This window comes from Oncorhynchus clarkii, chromosome 10 (assembly GCF_045791955.1).
Source record: "Oncorhynchus clarkii lewisi isolate Uvic-CL-2024 chromosome 10, UVic_Ocla_1.0, whole genome shotgun sequence".
Taxonomy (NCBI): Eukaryota; Metazoa; Chordata; class Actinopteri; order Salmoniformes; family Salmonidae; genus Oncorhynchus; species Oncorhynchus clarkii.
The window spans coordinates 50,417,535-50,443,040 of record NC_092156.1 but is presented as its reverse complement, the minus strand read 5'-3'; the positions used below and the strand labels follow the sequence as shown (position 1 = coordinate 50,443,040).

The 25,506-nt window shown below is 42.6% G+C and overlaps 1 protein-coding gene across 1 annotated transcript in view; it reads right to left on the bottom strand.

Moving 5' to 3' along the window:
- Positions 1 to 559: 559 nt before the first annotated feature.
- Positions 560 to 25,506, bottom strand: part of LOC139418733 (ubiquitin associated and SH3 domain containing Ba) — a 60,310-nt gene continuing 35,363 nt past the window's right edge. The window contains exons 2-13 of the mRNA XM_071168399.1: positions 12,639 to 12,692; positions 11,815 to 12,001; positions 11,311 to 11,509; positions 8,287 to 8,456; positions 7,838 to 8,046; positions 7,480 to 7,624; positions 7,124 to 7,244; positions 6,801 to 7,016; positions 6,533 to 6,677; positions 3,531 to 3,637; positions 1,102 to 1,211; positions 560 to 881 (exon numbers count right to left, since the gene is read on the bottom strand). Of these exons, the coding sequence (XP_071024500.1) occupies positions 744 to 881; positions 1,102 to 1,211; positions 3,531 to 3,637; positions 6,533 to 6,677; positions 6,801 to 7,016; positions 7,124 to 7,244; positions 7,480 to 7,624; positions 7,838 to 8,046; positions 8,287 to 8,456; positions 11,311 to 11,509; positions 11,815 to 12,001; positions 12,639 to 12,692 (1,801 nt within the window). The 3' untranslated portion in view covers positions 560 to 743. The remainder of the gene's footprint in view (positions 882 to 1,101; positions 1,212 to 3,530; positions 3,638 to 6,532; positions 6,678 to 6,800; positions 7,017 to 7,123; positions 7,245 to 7,479; positions 7,625 to 7,837; positions 8,047 to 8,286; positions 8,457 to 11,310; positions 11,510 to 11,814; positions 12,002 to 12,638; positions 12,693 to 25,506) is intronic.

The following is a 25,506-nucleotide window of genomic DNA, read 5'->3' as shown; positions in this document are numbered from 1 at the left end:
GATTGTACAACATATTAGGAACACCTGCTCTTTCCATGACATAAACTGACCAGGTGAATCCAGGTGAAAGCTATGATCCTTTATTGATGACACCTGTTAAATCCACTTCAATCAGTGTAGACGAAGGGGAGGACACAGGTTAAAGAAGGAGTTTTAAGCCTTGAGACATGGATTATGTATGTGTGCCATTCAGAGGGTGAATGGGCAAGACAAAATATTGAAGTGCCTTTGAACGAGGTATGGTAGCAAGTGCCAGGCGCACCGGTTTGAGTGTGTAAAGAACTGCAACGCTGCTGGGTTTTTCATGCTCAATAGTTTGCCGTGTGTATCAACAATTGGTCCACCAGCCAAAGAACATCCAGCCAACTTGACAACTGTGGGAAGCATAGGAATCAACATGGGCATCATCCCTGTGGAACGCTTTCAATATCCACGCCTCAACGAATTGAGGCTGTTCAACTCAATATTAGGAAGGCATTCCTAATGTTTTGTACCCTCAGTGTATATAGACTCATTCAATGAGTGTGTTTACACAGCATATGCGATGGAAGGCGGGGCATTTTTGGTCTGGTTTTGATAGCGGTGTGTGTGTGTGTGTGTGTGTGTGTGTGTGTGTGTGTGTGTGTATGTTTACCGCGCTAGTTAGATAGCAGAGGAAATGTTTGCTTTGCGTTGGCTGCATCCGTCTTAGCTCAGCAGTGTCTCTCTGGGCTGCTGGGAGGTGGGGGCAGGGCAGGAATTCCTCAGTCCTGCTGTAGCGTCTCCCTCCAATTGAAGCTGTGATTGGGCCCGTGGGTTAATGGAAGGATGGGCGGGTCCACCAGCTGCCACACCCCTGTCTCCCCCATCTCCTCAGCCGCACAGAAACCTAGGTAAGGAATCTATACAGGGAGAGAAGGAGAGATGGATGCGTATTGAGGGACAAACTGGTGTCATTAGAGAAGTGTGCGGGGGGGTGGGGAGGCAGAGAGAGAAAGGAGGCAGAGAGAAAGGGATAAAGAGGGAGAAAACAAGATACATTAGAAGGGAGAGAGCAAAAGAAAGCGAGATAGAAAGCAAGATATAGCAGATCAAGAGATGTCCTAAAGAAAGCATGCTGACCTTTCTGACCACTTGTACAAAGTCCTTGGCGTTCTGTGGGCTGAGGCCCTGCATCTGGCGAGTACATGCCTCCAGGGAGGAAGCATGGGCCACAATCAGCACATTGTTTCCTGTGTGAGACCAGAGGTTACATACGTTTAAATGTTTTGTCATTTAGCAGACATTCTTATCCAGAGCGACTTACAAGAGCAATTTGAGTTAAGTGCCTTGCTCAAGGGCACATCAACAGGTTTTTCACCTAGTCGGCTCGCGGATTCAAACCTTTCAATTATTGGTCCAACGCTCTTAACCGCTAGGCTACCTACCACACATAACATGACTTACTTACAGTACATATCTACTTATACACGCTAACTCACAAATACCATCACTTAAAGTACATGGACCAGTGGAGGCTTCTCAGAAGAGGAAGGGGAGGACCATCCTAATCAGTGAATTTCAGAAATAGATACAATTATATTCACTTCACCAAGTACCTGATTAAAACACACTGTTTTGCAATGAAGGTCTATAGTAGTCTCAACAGCACCCTCTAGGGTAGCACCATGGTGTAGCCGGACAACAGCTATTTTCCATCCTCCTCTGGCTACATTTATTTCAATACATAACCTAGGAGGCTCGTGCTCCTCAACCCCTTCCATAGACCTACATGGTAATCATGACGACTTTCGGCGCACGTCCTCAAACCAATCAAAGCTTTTGCAGTATGAACTGACATGTTGTTCATCCAATTAAAGAATTAGAGAATGAACCGAGTACTACGCATGTGTGATTTAGAAGCTTGGTGAGTTGGTGACATCGTTGGTTAGTTAGATTGAGATTGGCATAGTGAATAGTTAAGCGTTTTTAAGATATCCAATTCAAATTAGTTTCTTCAAACTACAGGACACGAAGGTAAAGTATATATTGTTTTCTTGGTTTTAGAACTATTTTTGTGTTGCGTTAGTGCTGTTTATAAAAATAAAAAAATGTGTAGCAAGTAGCTAGTTTAGCTACCAGAGTGCAGTTCTCTCTGCTAGAATTGCTGCTAACGCTCACAAACAATGTAGTGGATTTTTTTGTTGAGGAACCCTCATTGCCCACATCAGATGTTACGATGCTTTATTTGCTGAGCATATGGAAGTTTCTACTGTCTTCTTCTTTGATCATCTTCTTTGAGACAAAATCAATTCAGAATGATTTGACAGCTTCCATCGCATAATCCATTAAAAGAGAGATTAAAAGAAAGGTTGACGCAGAGCATTTTGGCACATGGCAAATCAGCTGTCGCTCGCAGTTGTTAGCTGTGAATACAAATAGCCAATACAATTCCATTACAGAAGCGCCATCATAGGTTTGTGCAACAAGTTTCTCCATGAAGTTAAACTCTGACTTTGTTAATTCTGAGTTGTCCAACAGACTGCGCACCTTGCTCATTTGACACAAAAGTACCCCAAGAAATGTTCCTGAATAAAGCCCTGATCATCCACATACCCGACTATAACTAACAACTGCAAGCGACAGCTGATGTCTGTGGTTTCATCCATTTGCCATGTGACAAAATGCGCTGTCAACCTCTTAAATGGATGGAAGCTATCAAATCATTTTGAATTGATTTCGGCATCAAAGAGAAAGACAGTAGAAACTTCCATATGCTCAGCAAGTAAAGCATCGTCACTTGTTGCCCAAACCTAGGATGGCGCTTATGTAATGGAATTTATTGGCTATTTGTATTCACAGCCTGGTCCCCTCCTGTTCCCTGATTAAGAGGGGATGACCACTCCGTTACCAGTGTCAACTCTTCTGACATGAACTGAAGCCATGTCTCATGGATGCACTGACTGTTTCCTGTCCAAGCATTGTGAGTAGGCCTGTCAATTTTCTCTCATTACAGTATGTAGAGTCAATCACATTCACAAACACAATCACATTATTACACATCAATGTGATTTTAATCCTTGCTTGGACTAACTCATTCTTAGCTATTTTGTACTGCACTGAAGCCTTTGAACACACCTCATACCCACATTCAATCCCTTCCCAACACTGTAAGTGGCCCTCTCATTCCCATTCCCCATAATATTTCATTATAAATGGTTTATTAAATGTATTAGGTTAAAATCATTTTTGAAACACACCGTCTTCTTTGTGTGGTCTGTGACTATACCGTGGTTCTCTTATACTCCTCCATTTTTGAAGTTACCAGCCTCCATTGATCAACTCAAGAGTTTAGGAGTTAATCAGCACTTTCGAGGGGATCATCCCGAGCGATTAGTTGCACAGATTTGCTAATCTTGACCACATCATGAGTAGTTGTTTAGGATGCAGGATGATTTGTAGATCAGGGATTCTGCACAGAGCCTTGCTCAAGCCCATCCTCTGGAACACTCTGAATATGTAGCATAGTGTTACTTCACAGTGACTGTCTAATCTGCTTTGGTCCTCCTTACCCAGGTTTTTGCACTCTGTCAGAATCTCCCTGGTGACCTGGAAGCTCCGGCTGATGTAGGCGTCATAGGACTCTGACACGCCAAGCTTGCTGATGGGAATATGAGGTCTGGAAGAGAAGGAGAGAATAATCTGTTAGTTACACTGAGCCCTGTCCTCTGTAGCTCAGTTAGTAGAGCATGACGCTTGCAACGCCAGGATAGTGGGTTAGATTCCCGGGACCACCGTACGTAAAATGTATGCAAGCATGACTATGTCACTTTGGATAAAAGCATTTGCTAAATTACATATTCAGAAAATCCTCATAATGACACTGTATACATTTTTTATTGCTGGCTATTTTCTGTTTACAATGTATTTTCACCTGACTGCAACACTTACCAAAGAGCTGCAGTTAGTTTCAGAATGGGTAGCAAGGAATTAGTTAGTCCTAAATATTTCCAAAACTAAAGACATTGTATTTGGGACAAATAATTCACTAAACCCTGTATCTCAACGTCTCGTAATGAATAATGTGGAAATTGAGCAAGTTGAGGTGCTTGGTGTAACCCTGGTTTGTAAAATGGTCAAAACATATTGATACAACAGAAGCTATGATGGGGAGAAGTCTGTCCATAATGAAGCGCTGCACTGCCTTCTTAACAACACCATCAACAAGGCAGGTCCTACAAGCCCTGGTTTTGTTGCACCTGGACTACTGTTCAGTAGTGTGGTCAGGTGCCACAAAGGGGGACTTGGGAAAATTGCAGTTGGCTCAGAACATGGCGGCACGGCTGGCCCGTAAAAGTACATGGAGAGGTAACATTAATGACGTGCATGTCAATCTCTCTTGGCTCAAAGTGGAAGAGAGATTGACTTCATCATTACTTGTTTTTGTAAGAGATTGACAAGCTGAATGTACCGAGCTGTCTGTTTAAAATTCTAGCATACAGCTCGGACACCCACGCATACCACACAAGACATGCCACCAGAGGTCTCTTCACAGTCCCCAAGTCCAGAACCGAATATGGAAGGCCATAGAGCCATGACTACATGGAACTCTATTCCACATCAGGTAACTGATGCAAGCAGTAGAATCAGATATAATAAGCAGGTGAAAACACACACAAAGGTAGACACATGCATACGCACACATTGTGTGTATGGGGTTATTACATTTTTGGGGGGTTGTGGATATGTGGTGGTGAAGGGATGTTACAGTGAGGGAAAAAAGTATTTGTTCCCCTGCTGATTTTCTACGTTTTCCCACTGACAAAGAAATGATCAGTCTATAATTTTAATGGTAGGTTTATTTGAACAGTGAGAGACAGAATAACAACAACATAAATCCAGAAAAACACATGTCAAAAATGTTATAAATTGATTTGCATTTTAATGAGGGAAATAAGTATTTGACCCCCTCTTAAATCAGAAAGATTTCTGGCTCCCAGGTGTCTTTTATACAGGTAACAAGGTGAGATTAGGAGCACATCTTAAAGGGAGTGCTCCTAATCTCAGTTTGTTACCTGTATAAACGACACCTGTCCACAGAAGCAATCAATCAATCAGATTCCAAACTCTCCACCATGGCCAAGACCAAAGAGCTCTCCAAGGATGTCAGGGACAAGATTGTAGACCTACACAAGGCTGGAATGGGCTACGAGACCATCGCCAAGCAGCTTGGTGAGAAGGTGACAACAGTTGGTGCGATTATTCGGAAATGGAAGAAACACAAAAGAACTGTCAATATCCCTCGGCCTGGGGCTCCATGCAAGATCTCACCTCGTGGAGTTGCAATGGTCATGAGAACGGTGATGAATCAGCCCAGAACTACACGGGATGTCAATGATCTCAAGGCAGCTGGGACCATAGTCACCGAGAAAACAATTGGTAACACACTACACCGTGAAGGACTGAAATCCTGCAGACCCCGCAAGGTCCCCCTGCTCAAGAAAGCACATATACATGCCCGTCTGAAGTTTGCCAATGAACATCTGAATGATTCAGAGGACAACTGGGTGAAAGTGTTGTGGTCAGATGAGACCAAAATGGAGCTTTTGGCATCAACTCAACTTGCCATGTTTGGAGGAGGAGGAATGCTGCCTATGACCCCAATAACACCATCCCCACCATCAAACATGGAGGTGGGAACATTATGTTTTGGGGGTGTTTTTCTGCTAAGGGGACAGGACAACTTCACTGCATCAAAGGGATGATGGATGAGGCCATGTACCGTCAAATCTTGGGTGAGGAGAACCTTCCCTCAGCCAGGGCATTGAAAATGGGTCGTGGATGGGTATTCCAGCATGACAATGACCCAAAACACACGGCCAAGGCAACAAAGGAATGGCTCAAGAAGAAGCACATTAAGGTCCTGGAGTGGCCTAGCCAGTCTCCAGACCTTAATCCCATCCAACATCTGTGGAGGGAGCTGAAGGTACGAGTTGACTTGGAGAAGATCTGCAAAGAGGAGTGGGACAAAATCCCTCCTGAGATGTGTGCAAACCTGGTGGCCAACTACAAGAAATGTCTGACCTCTGATTGCCACCAAGTACTAAGTAATGTTTTGCAGAGGGGTCAAATACTTATTTCCCTCATTAAAATGCAAATCATTTTTTTTTGTTGATATTCTGTCTCTCACTGTTCATATAAACCTACCATTAAAATTACAGACTTGATCATTTCCTTGTCAGTGGGCAAACGTGAAAAATCAGCAGGGGATCAAATACTTTTTTCACCTCACTGTATATGATGTACTATTTTACATGGCCTTTAGATTGCAGGCCTGCGTAAGAGTAAAGCAAAAAAACTGGTTAGGAACTGCTCTGAATCAGCCGTTATGGGGAGCCTAGCTGTGTGGAGAAGGCACTTTTTGTTTCCTTAAGTGTCCTTGCATCAACAACCTTTGAAATGTTTGAATCCTTTATGATGCCATGTTATTTGTGGATTCAAATAAAGTATTTCAGGTGTGTGTGTGTATGTATGTAAGTTCTGAGGTACTGTATTCAAACTAGGTGTACTGTACCTGTAGGTTGTGTCCACACTCAGGCTAGCAGCAGCCATGTCAGTGGGAGGAATCCAGGCAGGGAGAGAGGTGCCAGACACCCACTTGGTCCACTCAAACAGACCAGGCTCTATACGGATCTTAGTCTTCCCCTCCTGCTGCAGGCCTGTGGAATAGAATAAAACAGAATGGAATACAATAGAATAGTTTATTGTAATCCGAGGAGGAAATTCTTTGTTCATCAGGCTGATGATTGTGGTGGTTGGTGATGATATTGATCAGGACATACCTCTGAGGATGTTGTGGGCAGTCTGGACACAGCGCAGCGAGGGAGAACAGTAGACAAAATCTATCACCGCTTGGCTCTCCAACAGAGCTTCACCCACAAGGCGGGCCTGAGTGGAACCGAATACTGTGATTGGACAGTCTTTGTCGTAGTCTCGGAAGCCTCCACTTCTCGTTGGCAAACTAGACGGCATGTTGAGGTTGGAGCGAACATATCGGCCTAGAGTCATGAACGTAAAATAGGAGGCAGACTGATTATCATAATAGAGTAGGTACATTAGTACTACAGTAAAGCATATCTACTATTCAATCCAATCTCCTACTGACCTTTAGCATCAAAGCACTGAGTGATCCAGTGTTTCCCAAACACTACATCCATCCTCTCACCATGGCGACACACAAACAGACTCCTCTTGGGAAGACATGACTGAGTAGTGGGCCTCAGCATCTGGAGAACACAGTTTCATTACACACCGTTCATACATACTGTTAATAGCCATTATTAAGTACTATTATTCAATCATGTCTGTGCATAAACATTTGAATTCTTATTCAGAGTAGAATAAGCAAGGTTGTACAGCCTTTAGTAACCTAAAAAATGTATTGTGAAACAAAAAAATATATATAGATATATCAAAAATTTGTTACATTTTGTGGCAAATCATTCAGTGTAACACAACTACCTGGACAGGTGGACAGAGGACAGTGAGGCTGGATGGATCTCCAGGGTCGTCAAGAAAACTTCCGTCCAGCTGTCCATCAAATAACAGGCCGCCCACTGCACCCCCAGTGTTGGACGGGGAGGCTGGGTTGCTGAAAGAGTGAGATCTGGGGAACAGATATACAGAATCAGGAAATTAACTTGAACCTAAACCATATCACAAGTAACAACCCTCTTTTAAAATTGCTACGTTTTGGAGCAGCAAAACAGCAAGCAGATAGAAAAGGGGACAACTCTACTGCATTAAAAACTCACTTATTTACAAAATCACAGCCATAGCAAATCTCTACCCATTGAGTATGAAGCCTTCCTCTACTTACCCATGGAAGACCCAGGTGTCACACTCATCTGCCCGCCTGACATAGTTCTCAGGCAGCAGTCCAGGTAGCCCAGTGCCCAGAGAGGTGCCATAGACCCAGCCCTCGCTGGCACTACCCTGTTCCACGGGGGTCATGAAGATAAAGTCGCCAGGCGCCAGCTCTAGCTCGTCCTCATTCTGGGGCACGTATGGGTACATCACACGCAGCGTCTGGGGGGGGGGGGGTAGAGGTCAGGTTTCAAACAGGTCACCAATCAGAGAGCAGGGGTCAAATCTAAATTGCATTTAAAAATACACTTTACAGTAAAACAATACGACAATACAGTGAAACAAAACAATAAAGTAAGAGAGATATATAAAAAGGAAAACAAGAGATCAGTAATAAAGACAAAAAAGAGAGATGAATAACACATAGACCACAACCAGGTCAGATTGGGGGGGCTGGTGTACCTCGTGGTTGGCAAATCGGATGTCCCGGGAGAAGAGCACGGCCAGCCAATCGCAGCCCAGCGACACGTCCACTCCCTTGGCCAGCTTCTCCAAGGCAGCCAGGTGATTGGTCTGGAAGTGGTAGGCCAGGGTCACATGGAGCTGCTTCTTATGGGGCTCCACGTGCACATCTGAGTTACGGAGGGAGAGAAACAGGAGCATTATAGACACCATTTATATATTTACAGCTATATGGTAATTTATTTTTGAAAGTTTGATAATTGGAGAGAGACAGAAACAGAAAAGACCAAGTCCATATTATGGCGAGAACAGCTCAAATAAGCAAAGAGAAACAACAGTCCATCAATACTTAAAAGACATGAAGGTCAGTCAATGCAGAACATTTCAAGAACTTCAAGTGCAGTTGCAAAAACCATCAAGCGATAGGAGGCCGTCATGGGGACCGCCACAGGAAAGGAAGACCCAGAGTAACCTCTGCTGCAGAGGATAAGTTCATTAGAGTTACCAGCCTCAGAAATGAGCAATTAACTGCACCTCAGATTGCAGCCCAAATAAATGCTTCAGAGTTCAAGTAACAGACGCATCTCAACAACAACTGTTCAGAGGAGTCTGCATGAATCATGCCTTCATGGTCGAATTGCTGCAAAGAAACCACTACTAAAGGACACCAATAATAAGAAGAGACTTGATTGGGCCAAGAAACACGATCAATGGATATTAGACCGGTGGAAATTCAAAGGACTCATCTGAGTCACTGGCTTACTGGTGCTCTTCCATGCCATCCCTAGGAGGGGTGCGTCACTTGAGTGGGTTGAGTCACTGACGTGATCTTCCTGTCCGGGTTGGCACCCCCCCCTGGGTTGTGCCGTGGGAGATCTTCGTGGGCTATACTCGGCCTTGTTTCAGGATGGTAAGTTGGTGGTTGGCGATATCCCTCTAGTGGTGTGGGGGCTGTACTTTGGCAAAGTGGGTATCGTCGGACGGGGAACAGTCTCCCCTGACCCCTCCTGTCTCAGCCTCCAGTATTTATGCTGCAATAGTTTGTGTGTCGGGGGGCTAGGGTCAGTCTTATATCTGGAGTACTTCTCCTGTCTTATCCGGTGTCCTGTGTGAATTTAAGTATGCTCTCTCTAATTCTCTCTCTCTCGGAGGACATGAGCCCTAGGACCATGCCTCGGGACTACCTGGCCTGATGACTCCTTGCTGTCCCCAGTCCACCTGGTCGCACTGCTGCTCCAGTTTTAACTGTTCTGCCTGCGGCTATGGAACCCTGACCTGTTCACCGGACGTGCTACCTGTCCTAGACCTGCTGCTCTACCTGCGGTAGATACTCTGAATGATCGGCTATGAAAAGCCAACTGACATTTACTCCTGAGGTGCTGACTTGTTGCACCCTCTACAACCACTGTGATTATTATTTGACCCTGCTGGTCATCTATGAACATTTGAACATCTTGGCCATGTTCTGTTATAATCTCCACCCGGCACAGCCAGAAAAGGACTGGCCACCCCTCATAGCCTGGTTCCTCTCTGAGTTTCTTCCTAGGTTCTGGACTATCGAGGGAGTTTTTCCTAGCCACCGTGCTTCTACACCTGCATTGCTGTTCATTGCTGATGTTTAGGGTTTTAAGCTGGGTTTCTGTACAGAACTTTGTGACATCAGCTGATGTAAGAAGGGCTTTATAAATACATTTGATTGAGGAGTCCAAATGTAAGATTTTTGGTTCCAACCGTCGTGTCTTCATGAGACAGTAGGTAAACGGATGATCTCCGCATGTGTGATTCCCACCGTGAAGCATGGAGGAAGATGTGTGATGTTGCTTTGCTGGTGACACCGTCTGTGATTTATTTAGAATTCAAGGCACACTTAACCAGCATGGCTACCACAGCATTCTGCAGCGATACGCCATCCCATCGGGTTTGCGCTTAGTGGGACTATCATTTGTTTTTCAACAGGACAATTACCCAACGCACTTCCAGGCTGTGTAAGGGCTATTTTACCAATAAGGAGGGTGATGGAGGACTGCATTAATGACCTGGCCTCCACAATCACCTGACCTCAACCCGATTGCGATGGTTTGGGATGAGTTAGACCGCAGAGTGAAGGAAAAGCAGCCAACAAGTGCTCAGCACATGTGGGAACTCCTTCAATACTGTTGGAAAAGCATTCCAGATGAAACTGGCTAATGCCAAGTGTGTGCAAAGCTGTCATCAAGCCAAAGGGTGGCTACTTTGAAGAATCTAAAATATTTTGATTTGTTTAACACTTTTTGGATTACCACATGATTCCATATGCGTTATTTCATTGTTTTTGATGTCTTCACTTTTATTCTCAATGTAGAAAATAGTAAAAATAAAGAAAAACCCTTGAATGAGTAGGTGTGTCCAAACTTTTGACTGGTACTGTATACAAAATAACTATCTATAGAAAACAGGTCAAACGAAATTAAGTGCAGCTAAATTTGCAGTCTTTCCAGCTTCAGTTTGAAGTGATTGTGTTATCTGTGTTGTTGGCTAGCTCTCGAACAACAGTGTCCTGAGCACATTGTCTATGGCAGGTGAAATCTCGCATCATTAGGCCATTGATATGGATGTAACCAAATAAAACAGCTTAAACAAATGCAAATGCAGCTACTATGTTGTTTTTCTGGTTGCACTGTTTGACGTGACTGTAACTTAGCTGTAGTTGGCTAGCTAGCAAGCAAAGGATAAGAATGTTGCCAGCATGGTAATGGAACATTTAGAACGATCGATTGGGTCGCGTCCATAGATACAGAACAAAAAGACTGAACGATTGGGTCGTGTCTCTGGCAACCGAAACGATAGAACTAACGACCAGCCGGCTTGGGTAGCAACCCTAGATGTGTGTCGGAACTTGTGGAAGGATGAAACAGTGTGAATAAATGAATCAAAATACCATTTTCATTATTCGACTATGTTGGTAACCCGTTGTATGTCCTCCAAACACCTGCTTCTCGGACAGTATCATTTAAACGTATTGTCCAATACATAAGTCCAATATACCTGCTTTAGTAGCCGCCTCCGTAGCAAAGTCAGCGGCAAAGTCCTTGAGCACTTCTGCCACCTGCTCCTCCACAAAGAGGCCTATGAAGTTGGAGGAGGTGTAGAGCTCCAGGGGGAGAGGGTTAGGGAAACGACCCCTCCATGACCCCACTGTAGCCTGTAGGGCCTCACTCAGTGCCTCCACCTTACCGTCCGCACACTGGAGAGAGAGGGTGACTGAGTTAGTTACATGTACAGTATAGTACAGACAGAGACGCAACTCTGTACACAGTGCTGCATAACACAGAGATTGCACAGATACAGAGCAACGACAGCCGAGTCAAAACCCAGCTAGCAGCGTATACATGCACCATGGCACATTACACAGTAAAACAATGCCAAGAATCCAGGTCAAAGAAACCCAGCCAAGACGTGCAGTCACTGCCAGTACTGACGACAAACAGTCTCACGGTTTGTCCTGAAACAGACAAACAAGGGTCCCCCATTGGTCAGGGCAGTACTCACCATGAAGAACTGGCAGAGGGTGATGTGAGGGAAGATGTTGTGGGCCTTGTTCTTGCCGCAGGTGACCCGTGACTGCTGCCAGAAAGTGCTGAGCTGGTGGAGCAGGGGGCCGCTGGGGCGCAGGTACAACACATACTCCCTGGGGAGAGGGTCGTCCAGAAATGGGTCGTCCACATGAGAGAACAACCTTGGGCGAGGATAAGGGTAGGTGAGGAGAAGGAGAGGGGGAGGCGAGGAGGGATGGCAGGAGGGTCAGTACACAGGGCAAATTCAAAAAGTCTCAGAGTGGAAGCACTGATTTAAGATCAGTCTTGCCTTTCAGGTCACAACGAATATGTCTATATGGACGAGCGTGGGGGGCCCGATCCTAGATCAGCATTCATACACAAAGATGCCTTTGAAATATGAGCCTAGGGAACTGGATGTGGGCTACACCCTCAACCAACAACATGAGTCATGTCTTTATAACGAAGTGTCTGTCAAAATAGCCTTTCACTTGACACTACAGTATATTTCATTACTCTACAGTATATTCGTTCATATAACAACAAAAAACATATTTTTTCCATTTTATAAAGCGGCACTGTGCAATAATAAAAAGAGTGTGGGGTGAGTGAGTGGTGCATGTTTGTTCCATCACCAGCAGCTAGCAACAGGGTTTGCAGTAACAGAGTTACAACGATGTCCTCATACAGTCTATGGACAGATGTCCTTAAATGTGATCCGCTTGAATTACCACCTCTAACCAGGCCTTCACTATTAAGTCAGGAAGAAGTAAGTAAGGTGTGTGTGTGTGTGTGTGTGTGTGTGTGTTCAATACCCACCAATCACAGGCTGCCTGCACATTTTTGCCTCCCGTAGACACCAGAGCTTTTAGCCTGCAGAAAGAGAAAGACAGAGAGATGATCAGCAGTGTCAAAATCAAGTGTCTTTTCCAGAGGATGTTTTACTAGAACTTAGTTTATTGGAACTTGTTCAAGAGTTTTGTATTATTACCATGTATCCCTGTACCACAGTACCCAGCACTGTACCACAGCGAAAAATGTATCCAAGTATGCAGGCCTTGCAGTAGGTATGGCTATAGTTTGCATTTTATATGGCTCTAAATGTCATGATACAGTACAACCACAGTCGGCAAAGTCAACTTCTGTTCATTTGCTTTGGAGAGAGTTTAAATTAAGATGTGAAAACAGGGCTTATTAAGGGTTAAATAAATTACTCCTAATGCATGCTAAACACAAGCTACAGTGTTCATTCTTATCACGCGCTAGGGAGGGAGGAGATATCACACGCTAGTTCCTCTTACACTTTATTAGTCATTAAGAAAAACTGTGGCCACTGACCATCTTTAGATCAGCAAAGCCACTGTCCTCACGTCACACGGTTGGAGTGGATGATATTCAGTCGACTGTAATCAATAGCTCCTTACACAACTCTTAACAGACAGGCTGCAATAACACACTTTCCGTGGCAAGATTGAGCGGGTAAGATAGCTATAGCGTTTGACAACATGTATGTTTGTTTGTGTCTTTATGGACGATGTGTATCCATGCGTGTCCGTGTCAGAGAGAGAAGAGTCATTGTGTGCAGTGATAAAAGGCAGCAGCTGCAGATGTATTTTTCTTGTGGAAATTAATGATTGAATATGTGACGAAAATGCAAATGAGTTACTGCTGGGAAATGAGAAAAACATCAGCTAAAACTAAAGTGGGGAGAAAGTCACTGAGGTCAATTAGAAACATTATTACCTACATTTGATACCATCTATGAAGCTACGGTATAAAAAGCTAGCTAATTGTGCCATTTCCCAAAGCCAGTCAGCTAACATCTATGGAATTTTTTTTTACTCTGAGTGAGAAAGAGCTAATGACATTACAGTTAATGAGAGCTTCTCAGATTATAATTAGTGTCTTTTTATAAAACCTCTAAAATCACATGTTCACACTCACAGTAACTCTGTAGGGACTAGAATACCTGCTATGATGATCAGAGACTGTGCCAGGCAGTGCCAGCTGCCACATAACTCAAAGGACTACATATTAACCCAGAATACAAACTGACAACTGGACTACAACTCGGAGGACTTCATTACCCAGAATCCCCACTGACTACGGCACTGGGGATGGTAATTAACTGTGAGCCACATGGACAGAGTTAAGTGGATGGACTCTTATTGACACACACTCCCTCTCAGTGTGACACTGTTCTATGTCACATTGTTTCACACCCACCCCAGTCAGCCTGTCCTCAATGTGTCATTTGTACCTGTGAAGGATCTATATTCACACACACACGGACACCTGCACGCACGAATAAACAATTCAAGTGAATGACACAGATGAGAACTTTTACACACCGTCACACACGTTCGGACGCAACATACAACACCACACTGTCTCTCTGACTCGAGCTGAGAATAGCAAAAGCCCTAGTTTATTTCAGATGACAATAGAACACCATTTGTGTGATGTAATCACAAAAAGGGCCATTGACCAATTCCTTTTCCTGGTTCTTCTCAAGGTTACTTCACTTCCTGCTTCTCTTTCACAGGCTACTTACTGGTCACTTTAATAATGTTTTCATATTTTGCATTACTCATCTCATATGTATACACTATATTCTATCATATTCTACGGTGTCTTAGTCTATGCCGCTCTGACATTGCTCATCCAAATATGTATACATTCTTAATTCAATTCCTTTACTTTAGATTGTGCCTATTGTTAGATATTACTTGTTAGATATTACTGTTGGAGCTAGAAGAACAAGCATTTCGCTACACCCGCAATAACATCTGCTAAACAAGTGTATGTGACAAATAAAATGTTATTTGATGAACTGTATGCATTTCATTTCCGTTAGCAGTAAAAACTATCAAAAGTACTCGTGACTCTGCTCTATCACCATCAGTGAATGCGGAACAAACATTGTAAGAAGCACCACACAGACTAAAATGTACTGTCTTTTTCCCCCATTTCTGTTAGCAGCATAGAAACAACTGAGAAGACTAGTCTACCAATCACCCTGTTTGTGACTCTGCTCTCTTACTTTGCATGTCTCATGATCTCACCATCTGTCTGTGAATGAGTTAAGTTTGAAGTTGTATTCGTCACATGCAAAATAACAGTGAAATGCTTAACTTGCAAGCCCTTCAAAACAGTGCAGCATTCTATATCAAAATAGTATTAAAAAAAAAACAAGTCACACAAAAATGACAGGTTGACCTCAGAGTAAGCTATATACAGGGTCAGTGCCAGTACCACGTTTACAATGTGCATACTGGAGTAGTTGAGGTAGATACAATGCCTTCATAAACTATTCATACCCCTTTACTTATTCCACAAGTAGTTGTGTTTTTAGAAATAATGTCTGCAAATGTATTGAAAGTGAAATACAAAATTACATCATCATTCAGACCCCTGAGTTAATACTTTGTAGAAGCACCGTTGGCAGCGATTACAGCTGTGAATCTTTCTGGGTACGTCTAAGAAAGTTACACACCTGACTGTGCAACATTTGACCATGATGCTTTTCAAAATTCTTCAAGCTCTGTCAAATTGGTTGTTTATCATTGTTAGACAACCATTTGCAGGTATTCATAGATTCAAGTCAAAACTGTAACTCGGACACTCAGGGACATTCACCATCTTCTTGGTAAGCAACTCTTGGTAAGCAAAAGGTGAATTAATCTCCCAGCGTCTGATGGAAAGCAGACTAAACCAGCTTTTCCTTTAGGATTTTGCATGTGCTTAGCTCCTTTCCGTAATAATAATTATAATAACAATATAGCAGCAACATAAGTGGTGGGTGTGGGCATGGTGGTAAGTGTGTGTGTGTGTATGTGACTTTGTGTGTGTGTGTGTGCGCAAGAGTGTTAATGTGTATGAGTTGAGACAGTTTGCATTTAGTCAGTCAGAAGCATATGGTCCTTAGTGGGGGTAGGCAGCTATTGTCTATCTGCTTAAAAGTGCAATTGCTTGGGGGGGAAGGGGGGGGAAGCTGTCTCGGAGCCTGTTGTACCGAGACCTAATACTTCGCTGCCGCCAGCCGGACGGAAGCAGAGCGAGAACAGTCTATGGAAGGGGTGGCTGGAATGTTTGCCTATTTTTCGGCCCTTCCACAGATACCGTTTGGTGTGTACAGTATGTCCTGAGGATAATTCAGTGTGTAGACTAGACACTTCATAAAGAGGTGGAAGCAAATAAGTGTCAAAGACAACACTTACTATTACATTTTTGTTAGCAGTATAGAAACTATCCAAGACACAAGCAACCAACCAACCATCGTGAATATGACTATATTCACTGTGTGTGTGTGTGTGTGTGTGTGTCTTGGCTCACCACCATCTGTGTGTGAATGATTCATAAATGGAAACAGAGCCTGCATCTCAAATGGACCACTTTCCATGTATAGTACACTAGTGTTGACCAGGGTCAACAAGCAGTGCCCCATATAGGGAATCAGGTGCCATTTGGGACACATCCAAAGACTCCACCATCACCACTATGTGACCAGACCTCAGAGTGAGAAGCTAACAGTGAATGTTGTGCCACTCTGGTGTTCACAGTCGGTGAGCTATTTTTACACTAGCCATCCCCACAGAGAGAAAGCCTGCCGACAGAGCAGTGTGCCTGCCTGCCCTGGCTGCTGCTGCCGCAATGCATGCTAGGACAAGAAAGTCCTGATTACCTCACCAGATGGCTCATACAGTCACATAGAGAAAACACAGAGACATACGGTCATTTCCATGTAAAATTACCCATGAGCACCAACATATGAAGTTCAAAGGAGCATGTAAAATTGTGTGTGAAATATTTTGCAAAAGTAATTCATATATACACTACCAGTCAAAAGTTTAAGAACACCTTCTCATTCAAGGGTCTTTATTTTTACTATTTTCTACATTGTAGAATAATAGTGAAGACATCAAAACTATGAAACACATATGGAATCATGTAGTAACCAAAAACGTGTTAAATAAGTCAAAATATATTTTAGATGTTAGATTCTTCAAATGTGACCCATTTCAGGAAACTAGGCATATGTCGCTAGTCATGACTTCACAGGAGAGCCATTACATTTTATTTTTATTATAAAAATGCGTTTTTGGGCAGGAATGCCTTCTGGAATATGTGAACTTTCAAGTGCCTTAATAACAAATTTGTGTGCCATCTGTAAATATGAATACAAATTGTAAAATTACAAGCCTTGTTGGTTAAACCACAGAAAGAGACAGCAACCTTCCCACTAGCCATGATTGGCTGAGATAATGAATGGGCTGGACATGCTGTGCGAGGAGTTCGGATTGGTCTGCCATATAGAAAGCTTCTGTCTATTTGAGCTGGTCAGTCTGTTGGTAATCATGTCAAACATGGCATTAAAAAAAAATATACACTGCATCGCAGTGCTAGAGGCGTCACTACAGACCCTGGTTCGATCGGGAGTCCCATACGGCGGCGCACAATTGGTCAAGCGTCATCCGGGTTAGGGGAGGATTTGGCCGGGGTAGGCCGTCATTGTAAATAAGAATTTGTTCTTAACTAACTTGCCTAGTTAAATAAAACGGAGGTACATTTTACCGAAACTCTGTTACCAAACTTTGCATCTTCAGTAAAAATGTGTTTTTGTCAAATGTTCAGTGTACATTGTTAAAAGCAGTCCGTGCATCGATTTGTATGGTTTGTTAAATTTGGAAATGTATTTTAAAGTGAAAAATATGAGTTTACCATGGATGAGCATTACCATGGAATTGCCCATATGCAGTGAGGGAGCCATGTGGAAGCATAGGCCTACACACAAGCACTTTCGAACACACATATACAGTATATTCCACCTTTATTCAAGGGAGAAACTACGCTGAACAAAAAAAATAAAACGCAACATGTAAAGTGTTGCTGCCATGTTTCATGAGCTGAAATGAAAGATCCCATTCATTTTCCATACTCACCAAAAGCTTATTTCTCTCAAATTGTATGTACACATTTGTTTACATACCTGTTAATAAGCATTTCTTACAACCTGACCCCGTGTGGCATATTAAGAAGCTGATTAAACAGCATTATCATTACATATGTGGACCTAGAGACAAAAGGCCACTCTAAAATGTGCAGTTTTGTCACACAATACAATGCCACAGATGTCTCAAGTTGAGGGAGCAAGCAACTGCCATGCTGACTGTAGGAATGACCACCAGAGCTGTTGCCAAATAATTTAATGTTAATTTCTCTACCATGAGCCGCCTCCGTCATTTTAGAGAATTTAGAAGTATGTCCAACTGGCCTCACAATTGCAGACCATGTGTATGGCGTTGTGTGGGCGAGCAGTTTGCTGATGTCAACGTTGTGAACAGAGTACCACATGGTGGCGGTGGGGTCATGGTATGGGCAGGCGTAAGCTACGGACGCTGAACACAATTGCATTGTATTGATGGCAATTTTAAATGGACAGAGATACCGTGAAGAGATCCTGAGGCCCATTTTCGTACCATTCATCCGCAGCCATCATCTCATGTTTCAGCATGATAATGCATTTCACAATGATCTGTACACAATTCCTGGAAGCTGAAAATGTCCCCGTTCTTCCATGGCCTGCATACTCAGACATGTCACCCATTGAGCACGTTTGGGATGCTCTGGATCAACGTGTACGTCAGCTTGTTCCAGTTACTGCCAATATCCAGCAACTTCGCACAGCCATTGAAGAGGAGTGGGTAAACAGTCCACAATCAACAGCCTGATCAATTCCATGCGAGAGAGGCAAATGGTCTGACTGGTTTTCTGATCCACGCCTTTACTTTTTTTAAAAAGGTATCTGCGACTAACAGATGCATATCTGTATTCTCAGTCATGTGAAATCCATAATCCATAGATTAGGGGATAATGAATTTACTTCAGTTGACTGATTTCCTTATATGAACTGTAATTCAATAAAATCTTTGAAATTGTTGCATGTTGCATTTATATTTTTGAACAGTATAGATCGATTTCCTATTTCTGCAGGAGATATACTTATGAGATCACAGCGACCCAGAGGTGACCGAGTGACACCAATAATGAGGAGGACACTGCCCTCACATAAAACATTTGGCACACAATCAAATGAAGTGTGTTAGAACCCGTTTTCTCGATATTCTAACATTCTCAGTACAGCATTCTATGGAAGACACCCCAATGTGGTTATTATAAAGTAGCTAAATCTATGTAAGTGACACTTACAGCGACACAGACTAAAATACTTTGAAGCTTATCATCTCATGAGGATTAGGTGTGAGAGAGTTTAACTCATTCAGTGGAGACTAGAACACTAATATAACACACACACCTGTTAAAATGCTAGCTTGTCACCTTCTCCAGTGTGGGTGCTGGCCAGGTCTGGAGTTATTAACTCCAACCCCCTCCACCCCTCACAACTCCTCTAGTCCCTAACAGTGATGGGAGGGAAGAAAAAAAATATATAGTTACATATCAGGATTTCTCTTTGATGATATTATAATACATTATATCATATTGACAATATCGCAACATACTGTCATTTTTGCTCTAGTTGGCTGTACCTGCACCAAAACTCCAGTATTTTTCCTTCATTAGCTAGATCTCCATCTTGTTTTTAAATAGGGAGGCAATTTTTTTTGCGCTCTTATTTCCATGACTGATCAAAACTCGTTTTCTCATGGCTCGTCCTTCTGCAGCCGACATACGGTCAGCGAAATGTTTGCAACATCGAATCACAATACATATACAAATCGTATTGGCATTTAAGCATTGTGATATCATATCGTGAGGTCCTTGGCAATTCCAGGCACTAGTCCCTAGCCCCTCTCCTCGTCCACCCCGCCCCTCCTCGGTTCCAAGCAGGAACTCAATGATTTATTTATAAACTGCATTTCCTGTTCAAGGCAAGCAAGGGATAAAAAGGTTGGAGTGCACTCTGATAATGTACAATCATAGTAGTGGTGTGGTGAAAGGGAGTGTGGATTTGTCTGAATGGACATGTTGCATAGCCGTAGTGAATGTATGTTTTTGTTCTTGAATAAAATCACACAACAGGGTCAAACGGGAGAACTAACTGCTTGGTGATAAAGGAGGAGATATTTGAGCGAGTACAACATTTAGGAAACACTTGAGGGAGCTCTGTTTACTCACACAACCTAAAAACATACTCATCTGGTTGCATCCCCTTTCAGAATCTGAACTACAGCTCCCCCTGGCCCCTCCCCGACTCAGCCTCTATGGGGAAATTCACATTTCCTGTTTACAAAGCTGCTAGTGTGCACACATCACTCACCACTTATCACACTGACCGTGCAGAGAAAACTCCTCATCCACAATACACAAATCAACTGCACCTCCAAAACTATCAACAGAGGAAGTGTCCTTCCCTGTATCTGGCCTGGCTTCTGACTCACCCTTAGACAGCTGAGATAAGGCTTCACGAACCTGATCCTCATACATCATCAGCCTGCGTTTGAACTGAACCACACAGAATAAGAAAACACTTCCTCATCCTCTCCAACTTTAGGGCCTTTTTTCAACAGCAGTTAGTGAATTCCTGCTGGATGACCTTTCAGAAGAGAATATGTAAAAAAAAAAAAGGTTGAAGAACAACATTCTGTATGCGTCCGAAATGGCACCCTATAACCTACATAGTGTACTACTTTACAGTGCACCCTATGGGCCCTGGTCAATGTAGTGCACTATGTAGAGAATAGGTGCCCATTTGGGACAGAGCCTATGTCTCAGTCCCTGTGCTCTGTTGTGCCGTAAATGCATCATCTCCAGCTACGATCAGTCTCAATGAGACTCACTTCATATCCCTACTCACTCAGGGAGGAGTGATGGCACACCTCGCTGTAATGTGCAGAGGTAGGCAGAGCAGTGGGGGAAGAGGAGAGAGGGAGGAAGAGAGAGTTCTAAGACAAAGAGGATAGAGAGGGGGGGGGGGGGGGAGAAAAGGATATGGAAGACAACAGGAGGGAGATGGAAGTGAGTTAGGCATGCTGATCCTCTGTGCTTAAACCACACAAAGCCCATTCTGTGCTGTACTGACTGCGAGCTGCTCAAACATCTTCTGAACCCAACAAAAAAGCTCAGCCCACTAATTGGTTGTGTAAGACATCTTTGTTATCCAGGGCCAGTATTCATAAAGCAGCTCAGAATACAAGTGCCAATTTAGGATCAGGTCTCCCTCCTGTCCATGTGATCTTATTCATTATCATCTAAAAGGCAAAAAGGATCCCTGATCAGCACTCTTACTCTGAATACGGCCCCTGGTCTCTGGTACGGTGAATTAATTGATTGTGGTTAACAACTAGGCCTTAACTTTCCATTCAGTGTTTCCCTCAGACCGTAGTCTCTCTACAAAGCCAACAGTATGATGAACCCCTCTGCCAGTGTCTCACACAATCACTCACTTCATAAAAAAACATTAAAAAAAAAAAAGAGGATAGTGGACCATGTGGTCATTCAGGGTAGAGATAGCGGTGGGTGACACCATTAAATATAGAGACAGAGCGAGAGAGATAAAGAAAAAACACATTTTCATCCACAGTTATGAGAGTTAAGTCATAACGTATAAAACATTTTTTTAAATCACAACAGCTGTGATGGAAACAGGAACTTTCGGTACAATTTTTAGTAAGTGGTGTGATCTGTGTCTGTAAAATGTATTATGCGAGAAATGGCGGAAGAAACATCTATGTGCAAATATTGATATAATAATCATATCGAAGGAAACTTGGAGTCACAGATTAAATAAATGAACTTTGCAGGTTGGTGAAAGTGCACGGTGATGAGCTTGATGCTCCTTGACAATAAATATTGAGGGTCTTATTCTGGTGACATGATCGATGCTTGAAAAAAATATTCCATAATAAACTCATGTAGGATAGCCTACCTGCACAGCCTGCGAGCTGTTGGCTAGAGGGCTCGTGCCAAGACCAGAGTAGGCACATTTGCTATTTAACGCAACGCTATTTGACAAAACTAAAATCGGTAGAGTTGATAATGCGATGGAAACACACTGAACATGAGATCTTTTATTCGGTACATAAAAACAGAAGAAAAGAACAAGCTCACATGGGAATGTAAAAGCAACTACTAGTCCGTCTAACATTGGGAGTCTCCAGGCAGAACACTATGCAGCAAGGACAGATGAGTGTGCAACTTTCTTTTTCATTGATATATAGTTTCTTATCCGTTAGTCAGCACCACCTCATCTAAAAGGGTGTGTGTTCTTTATTTCATTCCCTTTCTCTCCAGAGAGATATGGTAATGTCCTAAATGACACCCCATCACCTATATAGTGCCCTACTTTTGACCAGAACCCTTAAAAAAAGGGCCCTGGTCAAAAGTAGTGCACTAAATAGGTGATGGGGTGTCATTTAGGACATTACCATATCTCTCTGGTGGCTCTGGAGAGAAAGGGAATGAAATAAAGGAGTAGGGTGTAATTTGGGACATAACCATAGCCTAACATCTGTCACACAGAAAGCCGAGTCAAGCTCAAGGCACCAGCAACATTTAATCCATCAGGTCCTCCCTATTCTACTCTAGCCTGGGTAGACCAGACTGAACACTGTACTTAGGTGGTGAGCGAATAGTACAGTCAGGTTTAACCAGGGCTGTGTTCAGTACAATTTTTTAGTTCTGGCACATTTCTTTTGAAGGGAAACGGTGCTGTACTGAACAACCATTTGAAAAACGGAATGTGGTTGGGTTGTGAAACGCTTGTCAGCATGGCCACTGCCCTTGATATATGTCACTCAATGCTTCAAGCCACACCCGCCGCGGTACATCCGCAAGACTAACCTAATTGTCAAACTGTAGAAATAGTAGCCCTTTACTGAAGTAGCACAACTTCAAAAGACTGGGTAGCTTTGCAAGGGACACAAATAAAAACACTAAATGATACCACCATTAATAACCAAATATGCTGATGTCAGTGTAGCTATTTGGATATGTTTTCCCCTCTGTTGCATAATGCATGAGATGCTGAGTCCACAGAAACAGTAAACACTAGTCTTTTGGTATTCACTTTTAGTTGACACAGAAGAGCCAGAGTAATCAATACAAATATCTCCTCTCAAAGTCTGTCCTCAGTGGCTCAGATCAGGCTACAAATGCATGAAGGCATCACCCCCCCCCCCCACACACACACACACACACACACACACACACATATCCAAAACAAAAAATGTTTTAAAACCTCTCTCTCATTTTGATCGTGGTCTAGTCCTTGTGTATGGCTTTAAGCTACAGTATATTACCAATGACACTACAGCTTTCTGACTCAGTACATACAGTATAGACTTGTCAGCAATCAAACCATACTTATTTTGTAATTCTAAAGAATTCCATCTATTCCAGCAGATCTGAATCTGTCCACCATGCATGTTTGTCTCTGGGGGCCTGATTGCTGAACGCACACAGTACAGAGCCTCAGCGAGCTATTCTGCAGACAGTCAGTAACCCCCCCCCCCCACCCACAAACAAACAAACAAACAAAAGAACATCAATATACCCATTTGCTTGTAGGCTACATCTAGCAATGTGGTAAACATCTCTACTGGATGTCCCTAGAATGCAACTACAAAGCTTTTAGAAAAAGGAAACAATAACAGGAGAGAGAGGGAGAGTCTTTGCTAGAGTGTACTTTATACCAAGTGTTAGATCTGTGACATTCACTTGTATTGATCATATCTTCAATGCAATATCAGATCCCATTGACTGTAGTGACCATAACATTGGCTTTCCTTGTTATTGCCACAAATTACCAAAGGAAGGGCTTATAGTTATTGATAAAGAGATCATCATGTTTCTCAGGAACATTTCTCTTTGTTGAAAATTTAAAACAAAGTGTATGTTAGTCTGATGTGTATAAGGAGGAGAATCCAGATGAAGCACGGAGTATTTGTAAAATTATTCTTGCTAATTGTTGACAAGCATGCACCTGTTAAGAAAGTGTCAGAGCCCACTGGATCGGTGATGAATTGAAAAATTGTATGGTTCAAAGAAATGCAAAAAAGTCAGGTTGTTCATCTGTTTGGTTGACATACTGTCAATTGAGGAAAATAAGACATATTAAAAAATAAATATATATATATATATATATATGTGTTTTGGTAAAGTAGGGATAAAGACTTCTGAGCACCTTACATGATAGGGAGTGGCTCCTAATCCATGACTGGATCTTTTATTTCTGAGGCTCAGTATTCATGAGTGTGCAAATTCTTGCAGTATCTCGCGGGAATTTGGGACTTCACTCATTTTCTCATGCCGAAATCAGATTAGATACATACAGTGACTTCAGAAAGTGCTCATAGCCCTTGACTTATTTCACAATCTGTTGTTTCTGTTTTCTGTCCTCTCCGGCACCTGACTTAGGAAGGACGCCTGTACCTTTGTAGTGACTGGGTGTATTGATACTCCATCCAAAGTGTAATTAACTTCACCATGATCAAAAAGATTTACAATGTCTGTTTTTTTTACCCATCTACCAATAGGTGCCCTCCTTTGCGAGGCATTGGAAAACCTCCCTGGTCTTTCTGGTTGAATCTTCGTTTGAAAATCAATGTTCGACTGAGGGACCTTACAGATAATTGTATGTATGTGTGGGGTAAAGTGACGAGGTAGTCATAAAAAAAAAATCATGTTAAACACGATTATTGCACAGAGTCCATGAAACTTGTTATGTTATAACCTCTTGAAGCTAGGGGGCACTATTTTTTATTTTTGGAAAAATAACATTCCCAAAGTAAACTGCCTATTTCTCAGGACCAGATGCTAGAATATGCATATAATTGACAGCTTGGGATAGAAAACTCTAAAGTTTCCAAAACTGTAAAAATATTGTCTGTGAGTATAACAGAACTGATATTGCAGGAGAAATCCTGAGAAAAATCCAATCAGGAAGTGACTCTTATTTTGAAACCCCTGTCTTTCTTTCGATCCCTATTGCCCATTGAAAGGGATATCAACCATAATTCCCTTTTCTGTGGCTTCCCTAAGGTGTCTACAGCCTTTAGACGTAGTTTCAGGCCTTTATTTTGAAGAATGAGCGTAAACATCCACATTGTGTAAGTGGTCTGTTGGCTCTGTGTGACTTTTGAGCAAAAAAGAGAGGTAGCCATTTTTCCTCCCGGTCCTAGTGAAAAGCCAACTATCCCGGTTGATATATTATCGAATAGATATTAGAAAAACACCTTGAGGATTGATTATAAAAAACGTTTGCCATGTTTGTCGATATTATGGATATAATTTTGAATTTTTGTCTGCGTTGTCGTGACCGCTATTTCCGGTGGATTCCTAGGCATAAAGGATCAAACTAACGGAGGTATTTGGATATAAAAAATATCTTTATGGGACAAAAGGAACATTTGCTGTCTAACTGGGAGTCTCGTGAGTGAAAACATCCGTAGCTCATCAAAGGTAAACAATTAATTTGATTGCTTTTCTGATTCGTGACCAAGCTTCCTGATGCTTAGTGTACATAATGCTATGCTAGGCTATCGATAAACTTACAAACGCTTGTATTGCTTTCGCTGTAAAGCATAATTTCAAAATCTGAGAAGACAGGGTGATTAACAAAAGGCTAAGCTGTGTTTCGCTATATTTCACTTGTGATTTCATGAATATGAATATTTTCTAGTAATATGTTTTGACTGTTGCGCTATGCTATTCAGCGTTGCTGATGACA